The sequence below is a fragment of the Lolium perenne genome, chromosome 7 (genome assembly GCF_019359855.2).
Source record: "Lolium perenne isolate Kyuss_39 chromosome 7, Kyuss_2.0, whole genome shotgun sequence".
In the NCBI taxonomy this organism is placed as follows: Eukaryota; Viridiplantae; Streptophyta; class Magnoliopsida; order Poales; family Poaceae; genus Lolium; species Lolium perenne.
In genome coordinates this window covers 308,595,761-308,605,283 of record NC_067250.2, presented here as the reverse complement: position 1 = coordinate 308,605,283, position 9,523 = coordinate 308,595,761, and the positions used below count along the sequence as shown (strand labels likewise).

At 43.1% G+C, this 9,523-nt stretch overlaps 1 protein-coding gene across 3 annotated transcripts; it reads right to left on the bottom strand.

The window, feature by feature from the left end:
• Positions 1 to 1,793: 1,793 nt before the first annotated feature.
• Positions 1,794 to 9,102, bottom strand: LOC127311811 (uncharacterized). 3 transcript variants are annotated; one of them, XM_051342268.2, is made up of 8 exons: positions 8,991 to 9,102; positions 8,714 to 8,901; positions 7,211 to 7,501; positions 6,682 to 6,806; positions 6,052 to 6,139; positions 4,095 to 4,418; positions 2,851 to 3,188; positions 1,794 to 2,336 (listed from the first exon to the last, which is right to left on the bottom strand). In XM_051342268.2, exons 3-8 carry the CDS (start codon positions 7,362 to 7,364, stop codon positions 2,118 to 2,120), a joined length of 1,248 nt encoding a protein of 415 aa, XP_051198228.1. In that variant the 5' UTR covers positions 7,365 to 7,501; positions 8,714 to 8,901; positions 8,991 to 9,102; the 3' UTR covers positions 1,794 to 2,117. The 3 variants fall into 3 exon arrangements, with proteins under 3 accessions (XP_051198228.1, XP_051198229.1, XP_051198230.1); XM_051342269.2 differs by having other exon boundaries at positions 8,714 to 8,896; positions 8,991 to 9,093; XM_051342270.1 differs by having other exon boundaries at positions 6,052 to 6,136; positions 8,714 to 9,094.
• Between the last annotated feature and the right edge of the window lie 421 nt (positions 9,103 to 9,523).

Sequence of the window (9,523 nt, the reverse complement as noted above, 5' to 3'; positions counted from 1 at the left end):
TCGGTGGGGAGCTAGAGCTACTCGGCATGGAAGTTCTATCCCACCAATGTCGCCATCTTGGCGGCTTCCCTCACTAGCGTTGTCCGATGGCAAAGAGAGGTTGCTCATGACACCGTCAGTCGTAGAGATGAATGGCAGCGGCTGGTAGGAGATCCGAATGTGCAGACGTAGGGGTCTTATTGAGCGGTGATGAATGGCGCGGTGTAGAAATCGAAGAGGGTTGCGGTTGCTCTTCCGCGGCGGTTTATGAGTTCGCGTTCCATTCCGGCGGTGTACGCGTCGATCAACGCAATTGCCACTCCGGCGGTTGCCTTTCCTGGTAGTTGATGTGCTTAAAGTCGCGCTAGCTGAGAAGCCGCATCAAGTCAGGGTCGCTGCCAGGTGAGCCCGTGGGAGAAGCAAGCGGCGTCCGTGAAGACACAAACTCGACGCATATTTGGGCCGCGTGTGCATCTCCGCGGACAGCCCGGTCACTATGCGTCGAGCCGTTGGGCCGAGTTCCAGACGATTTTTTCGACCGCGCAGTCGCAAACGGTCGATGCGCATCTGTTTGTGTCGCCGAGTTGGAGATGCCCTAAGTGCTTTAGACTATCATATTAGTGTGCAATGTGGTCCTCCCGCTTAGTCGGAATAGATGTATCTTTGGGCATTTGTTTCTGAACATTTTGGATTCAGGAGACAATATATTACTTAATGTACTATTATTCTTTGGGCATTTGTTTCTAAAGATTGCATAAGATTAAAAAAACAATCGCCTAAAAACAATTGCATAAGATTTCCTTCAATATGCTTAATCGATTGCACAATACCTGACTGTGCAAGTACTAAAATGTTTGCCGTCTGACTTTGTATTTGCATAGAACAATCATATTGTCTGCAATATGTTGGATTCAGACTGTTTTGCATGTGTTATTCTTTTGTAAATTTGTTAAAGAAATGTTACATATCCCGCCAGCCTTAGAATTTCTAGTTCCATCATTCTTATTTCATGGCATTACATCATATTGGCTGATCTTATGAATCTGATATGCACCTTGTTTCAGGCACAAACTGCATGCCCATCAGGTTGTGTTTGCGATCAGCCACCAAACTGGAAGACACAGGAACTGGCACTGAATTGCCACCAGCAAGTAGCAATCCATATAAACTGCGAGGAACAGAAAATGAAGCCGCTTATGTGAAACGATTATTTGATTGGGCAACAGACCAACAAGCTTTTCATGGCCTAGTCCCTGAAAGCAAGGCCAGGGAGTTCTTCCAGATGCTTCAAAGCTTTTCAAGGCCAGAAATCTGTATGAAGGGGGCCCACTTCGCCTAACGTATCCGTTAGCTAAGTTAGCCATGGACACTAGCATGTTCTTCGAGGCTCAAGTCCCCAGCTTGTCGTTTAGGCCGGTGGTCGTTTTGTAGTTCTCTTATCTCATGTCAGTATCAGTTGCATGCTTTGTTTACATCAGAATCTGATAGATCAGGCTTAATTATCAATTGCATTGTTTGCCACACTACCTTATATATATTCTGCAGGGTGTACAAGACTGTTCTTACATGCTTAATTGTTTTGTTTTACTGTAATTTTTGCATGTGGATGCCTAAGCCAAGGCGCAGTTCATCTAAGGGGCAATGGTGTTTGCATGTACTGCCTCCATCCCATGAAAGACAGGTCAGACAACTTTGATGGAACGGAGGGAGTAGTACTTTCATCAGTTGGAGATATAATGGCCCAATGGGCATGTAACCTCACTGGCATTTGTACTTGACAACTAACTACAGGCCGCAAGCCTGCAACATAAACACAGTGAGAACACAAATTTCTGACAATACATGCTGGCCTATTACATGCTGGGCAATTATTCGTCCAATGCACAACACGGTCACGACAACCTTATGGGTTTGGCTACTGCTTGCTTGTACAAGGTTCCCTAAAGTTCACTGGATTTAAAACTTACAACGGGGCAAATTGTACACCCTCCTGGCGGTTTCAGATTTAAATGACATAGGATTGCGCCAGGGCAAGAATTCTGAATTCCAGATACAGTGCGGGCAGGAAGATTCACCAGTTCCATTCCTTTCAAGCAACATCCACAGCCTTCACTTCTTGAGAGAGAGGCGCTGACGCTTCAGTTGGCATGCTCTGTGTTAGGAAAGAAGTGCATTGCGAGGGAAGTCGCACTAGCCACCTTCTGGCGAAGGTTGAACTTTGTTGCTATGAATGGCCGAACATCTTCAACTCCAACCAAGCTTTCCAGAAATGGTAGCAGTGCTAGGAGCTCCTTGTCATTTGGATCATCGAACCAGCTCTCTATTGGTACGCCATTATCTAACTGGAACCCAAAAGCCTGAAAGCAAGAATATCAGAAAACACAACAGTAACTCATTGTAGTTATAAGGAACCATCAAGTTCTTTCTGGGCATTGTAGTACCAGTGCATAGTAAAGTGTAAGATTATATTCTGACTGTAAATGTTCCACAAGTAATAGTACAGCTGAAAGATGGAAAATTAGTTATGGCACTGGACAGTAAGATAAGTTCGGCTAGGTCACCCAGATTGATATTCCAGAACAGACATGAAAAGACAGACCCAACCATCATGATCATAAAACAGAATAAGATCTATGTTTGCTTCACCAAGACACAGCCTAGCTCAGCATCTTGAACAATTTAAACTGTAACCTCTAACATATATGGCCCAACTACTCTACATAAAATTTGTTTATAGTGCAGAACACATAAGAAAAACAAATGCAAAGAAAGCGATGATAACTAGATTGGCTCGAGTAGTATTTCAGAGATCTTCAAACTGACAAAGCAATTGATGTGTGAATAACAAGATGTGTATGGTTTAGCACATACCTGTGGAGAATTGTCAACGATGACCACTCGAGACAAGTCACGCCCAAGAACCGTTAGATCCTTTAAGTAGTTTCCCTCCACATAGACACAAGAATCGCGATAAACACGATGACGGAACAACCTCCTTTTGGGATCAAGAACATTAAGTAGTTGTTCTGCATAAATACTTTGACTAGCCGTGAAGATGATTATTTCAAACATGCTAGCGACTCTCTCCAGGAACTCTTTCAGATATGGACGGCACCGTACATAGATTGTGTGCTCTCTGAGATTAAAATGAACTGGAAAAGTGAAATCAGATTCTTCGCAGGGCTCAAGCGTAGAATGCACCAGTGTCTCTGCATGACATTACGAAAATACCTTCAGATTAGGTTAATACTGAATTTATAATGAGTGCAAAACACCATGGACAGGTAAGAGCTAACACCAAACACAAGGGCATGCTGCATTTTATCAGGAGCCTCAAAAATAGAGATTGGTGCACAGTCAAAACGCTCCAATCCATTCACATCATTTGACAGTTTTGTTAGAAAATGGCGTAGGACACAATTTATATGTTCTATATGACTGAAGGAGGCATAAGTTCAAATGGCTTGGTCATATCTTAAAACAGAGACATTCAAGGCTCAACATTATTTAGATATCAAATTATTACTTTTCCTACGATATATATACGAAAGTTATTCCAACCAGTGTCCTTCACTTAAACACATCATCCTACATGTAATTTCTGTCCTGTCCTAAATGTACATTTTATTAAAAACTAAAAAAACTGCAGGTGGGGCCCCACCAATAAATGTATCCATAAAAAACGTGTATACAAGTAAAGGTAAAGGATTTACGAAGGTCGAGGAGGGGAAGGGGAGGCAGGAGAGAGTTGTACAAGAGTGTCTGTCTGAAAAGCTTTGACTCTGAAGGAGATAAGATAGAGCTCCATTTTGGAGGTGAAAGACCAAGAGCCTATACTAGCGGTACTGTTGTCCAAAATTTTCACAGGGTTCTAATCTTGAACCTGTGAAGATTCTACATTTAATTAATTAGCCTTAATTAATATTTGATCACCTGCCATATTAATCATTGCCGAATGGCTTATTAACAGGAAAAGAGGACTGACATAGTGAAATAATAACATTTTTCCAGTATTTACAGAAGAAACATCAGAAAATAATTATTCCACTATGATATATCATCAAGACTCAAGAGACTATGTTAAAGATAAAATATTCACCCAGCAATCGTCTTACCATCCAGATCAAGGACAAGGGTGGTTCTAGGGCAGCTCCGAGTTTGCTTTGGAAGAAGAACAGGCCGAAACTTGGGTACAACCATGGATAACTCGGGCAAATCCTTTATGAAGGTATAAGGGTCAAACTCATCAAGCTCCTCAGTCTCATCAGGTTCAGGGCACCCATCTGTTGATATAGAATCTTGACTTTGTTCATCAATACACTCCAGCTTAGAGTGCTGCATTGCAAGATATATAGCAGAGACTTCAGGAGATAGACTACCCAATTCACTGAATTCATTGTTTTCAATCTTTGTGTTTCCACATGTTGATTGCATAGGAACTGCATAGAAGTGGCAAGCCATCAGCATTTCTTAAACCCTTATATGCATGCATGAGAAAATTCAAACACAGGTATGACAATTATAAATGCAGATGAATTGAACGGTGCTGGGCATGCTCACATTCACGTATTCACTTTTTAACAGAACAGGTTGCAAATAAAGTAACTAATTCAGATTCAAGCCGGCAATTCGACCTATGGGTACGTCTGCCCATGGGCACCCGACCCGAATGGGTAGGGTATGGGTCCTGATGTTCGCCCATGAAGACGACACATGGGCAACCCGATTAGTAGTGGGTCGGGCATGGGTGTCAATCTATGCCCACGGGTTGCCGGACGGGTCACCCGATTAATATTACTAATTAAAATAATTGCATTATTTTTTATGGTACGTGGGCTATGGTACACATACATTATACATGTAGACAGTATACATCGTTTACACACATAGCTCTTGTATCCAGGCACCAAACATATGCATATTAGTACTACTTACACTCACAAAGTCATGAGCAGGAACACCACTCTTTATCCTGGCAGCCCAACAATGTGCCGATGTGTTCTAAAGAAGAAAGGCCCCATAGTGTAGCCAGCGGCCCATAGAAAAATAGCATGGCCGCTCATCACGCATAGTCACTGGCGCATGAACACGGAAACTTTAGTACCACCTCGACCATGTAGAGAGATGGATACATTCACAAGTCTATAAAATACAGGAGATGTCCTTCACTTGGTTAGAACGAAGCTCTTGCTACCTCACCAGGATACTAGACGCATCTTAAATTTTTATATGGAGAATGCCTAAGCTAGCCGCTAGCATGATAAATTTATTTATACTACTAAGCTTAAATATCGTCAAACTCTCCATTTTTTCTACCCGATGGGTTGCCCGATAGGGTTGGGTTGCCCGATGGGTTTGGGCATGGGTCTCATTCCTTACCCATGGGTAGGGTCATGGGTCACAGGTGTGCCCGATAAGGGTGATGGGCATGGGTCTAGTTTAGGTCAACCCGACCAAACCCGACCCATTGCCAGCCTTAATTCAGATACTTTAAATTTGCTACTAATTTCTCAAAAACAAATGCAACCATACAAAAAAAATGCCAGAGAAAAATCTAGCAGTGCATTATAGATCTAAACCAGTCAGGTAAAGAGAAAGCGGATACAGTGACTTAGGACTTCAAGATGGTCCACTTGTTACCACTCATCAAGGATTATCAGACACTCACAAATCGCCAACCCATAGAAAGAGCTCCATAATATATTAACCTGAATTGAATACTACAAATGGGACAGATCTATGTACTCCCTCTATCCCCTGAAACTTGTCTGAGATTCGTCTAAATTTGGTGTATCTAGACACTAAATAGTATCTTCATACATTCAAATTTTGATAAACCTCCAACATGTTTCATGGGACAGAGGGAGTATATCTTGGCCTAAAAATTTATAAATTAGGAAAAATGTGTGATTATATTGGTATTAGGACCTAAGGTATTCACGAAATAAGAATCATACCAAACAAGATGTTATCTTAAGCATAAATGTGGTACACAGATACATGTTCAGACGGTAAAATTTAAAATAACAATTTTTAATAGGGAAAGGAGTTCAATTGTCGAGTATTTTCTACCTTTGCCTAAGCCATCACCGTCGTCTTCGTTATGATGGTGGAATGGTTGAGAAAATATGGAAAGCTCTTCATCATTTTCGTGAGACTGCTGACAAAAGGAAGACCAAATAGACATATAAGAGTGTAAAGTAAATAACAGTTCAAGGAACAATCAAGTTCAGGATTCAGGTGATGCGACAAGTAATCCTACTCTAAATTTTGGCTCTAGCACTAATAATTAGCCATAAAAATGCTTAGTGCCAGAATCAAATAATTGCTGCACAATGATGGATGACCAATGTAGTCTTGCAGATGCAACAAATAGGCCTATGCCATACAAATACCTCAGGTATAGCTTATAAAGGACCTACGTAGTTTGTGTTTGCATTCCAAAATGTTGTTATGCAGAAGAAAAAAAACTCCCCCAGTCTCTAAAAATACTGCTAAACTTTTTCTAGATACGGACGTATCTATAACTAAAATGTGTCTATATACCTCTGTATCTAGAAAAAGTTGAGCAGCTTTTTTAGGGACAGAGCGAGTACTTAAATGAGACAGTTTCCAAATTTGAGCCCATTTTTATAACATAAGTAGAAAAAAGCAATTCAGCTAAATAAGTATATAGCACACTTAAACTAGAATGAACCATACCTTGTGATCAAGCATACTACTACTTGGTGCATTAGCAACTTCTTTTTCAGTATCGGTACAATCAGAGAGAGATGTCAATTTTCTACCACCACTAAGAGCTTCATTCTTCTTGGGCAAGTTTTCAGCTGCAGAATCATAATCAAAGCAATGATTAGTACAAAAGACAGCTCTAGTGGATACCCAGGTAACCAACTTCCTAAGAGCTCATAATATTACATTGTCCCAGAGGAACTTCTTATAGTAAACTGAAGTAATAATCACGGAAAACACATTTGCCAAAAGTGAGACAGTGTGTGAAAGGTCCTTATATATAACAGATTAGTTTGGAGTTTGGACTACAGAAAAACTGACAAATGACAATATACGGCAAGTAGGATATCTTAAAATAAAACTACTCTATTTATCTGTACTACTAAATGCAGGTTTTTTTAGTGGCTCTATGCAAGTTTCTATTGACTATCTTATTGTATACTTTACAATTAAATGTACACCATAACGCACAACAGTTGCCAAGGGAGGGAAATTTTACCAGGTTTCTGCTTTTTAGAGGAAGAAGTAATCAAATCATTGACTTTCTTATCAGGAACTGCACTTGAAGTTGACCTTCTGGGGTGTCTACTGGATTTCGTATTAACATGCTCGACAGTAGCATTTCTTGCGGGGCCTTTTTTTCTTGTCGGCATCCTTCAATCAAGAAGAATTCTTGTCCGCAGCTGGCTTGTATACAAGAAGAGGAATACCAGACCTTACAGCACGCTTCTGCCGAGATAGTTCAGGGTAATTGCACAAACTCCTTCAAAACAACCCTCGGAGTGCAGACCTGATGAAAATTGGCAAAGGGAATTAGGGCAAAGTCCAGCTCAAGGCTCTCTCAGTCAAAGCCTGATAAAGTGAAGGCAGCAAAAAATGAGAGGATGCTGCAGGATAACATTAACAATGAGGGTGTTGCAGGGTAACATAACAGTGGTGATTAAATGTGTACAGCAACAGAATTTTGCTTTCGATAGTTAGTAATTACTATAAACTCTCTGTAAGCACCAATCTTACACAACACATGAAGTTCACAGTCTCAGAGAAACATAGTTTCCTTGAGTCTACATTGCCCTGTGCTTAGCAATTCGAAAGATTCACATGACATTAATCCAGGGCTCTTGGCACTCCTAAATTTCATTCTTTTCGAGAAAATTCGTGTGCGCCTAATTATCCATGTGTCAGGAAGTGTCTAGGGGTCTGTGTGTTTGGGCTGCAGCTTTTGAGAAGCAGCTGTAGCTGGTGGGCTGTGAAGAAACAGCTGTTGGAAGCAGAGATTTGATGTTTGGCAGGAGTGCTTTTTACGCCTGCTGCTGTTGGTTTCAGGAGCAAAACGTCTGGAATGCCCCTGAGTGCTTAAGATGTCGTAGAAATGTTGTTTTGAAACGAAATAGCTATTTCTGACTGTTTTATTACATAAGTAGCATGTTTAAGAGCTGAATCACCTCAATTTACCAGTTTGTTTTCTAAAACAATTTTAAACATGCTTTCTATCGGAAAAACTTTGCAGTGCTTCGTAAGATAATACGAGATTGTTGCAACAATTTGTTTTACAAGGCTTCTCCATATATACAAACCCTAAAGAACTAGCAAGTTTCTAATGCCCATAATATATTACAAGACTTTACCATATGAACCCTAAAGAACTAGTACAATTTTCCAATGCCTAGAGTATTACAAGTCATTGGCTATGTCGTCACGAGTGTTGTTCATGCTAACATGGTCCCCTCCCAAATCACTGCCTACATTGCCCCCTGATGTGGAAGCAACATGCCGAGGAGGCATATAGGTCTGAAAGATACCCATCCTGATGTATCTCATCAATGTTCACAGATTTGAGCACTAAAAAACCCGCAGCACTTCAATTTCTCACAGCATTTCATGAACATGGCGTCAGCTCACAGATTTAAGCACTGAAAAACTCGCAGCACTTGATGTACACAGACTTCATAAGCATGTTCATCTCAAAACAATTAAATGGAGACAGGGGGAAGCGCCTCACCTTGCCGCGCCGCAGCAGGGGGCGGAGATCGGAGCAGCGCGTCGCCGGGGGAAGCTCGCAGGAGTCGGCGGCGCCTCGAACGCCTCCAGTCGCCCGGTGGAAGATGGGACGGCCCGAGCTTGGGGACGACGGGAATCGAGTCCTGGGGCGGCGGCGGGCGCTGGTGGCGGGGAAACCCTAGCCCTGCGCTGCCATGGAACGCGACGGGAAATGAGCGCGGGGGTGCCGGGCTGGCGCGTGGAGGGGTTGGGCGACTCGGGAGGCGGAGGAGGCTTACCGGCGGCGGCGGCGGCGACGGCGGGGGCCAAAACCCTAACCCTAGCGGCGGCGGCCGGAGGCGGGCGGGGGCGACGAGGGTTTTTTGAAACGGAGGCGGGGAGCGGAGCGGAATGGGGAGTGGGTGGGGAAAGCGTAGTGTCGAAGGAAAAGTAGTCGATGACGATTGGACGGGCGTTATTGACTCGCGGTGGGTTGCAGCCGGAGTCGATGACGGATGGTCCCGGGTGAGACGGGGCCGGTGGTGGGTCTACCTGTCGGTGGCTGGTCTGGGTACGTGTGGTGAGGAAAGATTGGCGGGGATTTGGGCGCGTGTGTGCACGGATGGATGGAGCTGACTCGTAGGACGCGAGTCAGATCGGATAGGGTAGCCTACTTTGGTGGTTTCCGATGGGCCGGGCAGGCTCGTGATCACTCCCGTCTGGCCCAACTCCGGCCCAACAAAATTGATCACGGCCACCTAAACAGGAGCCGATGCCAACTGCAGTACGGGGTGTGTTTGGTTTGACCTCAAACTTGTCCCGCCAAAATTAT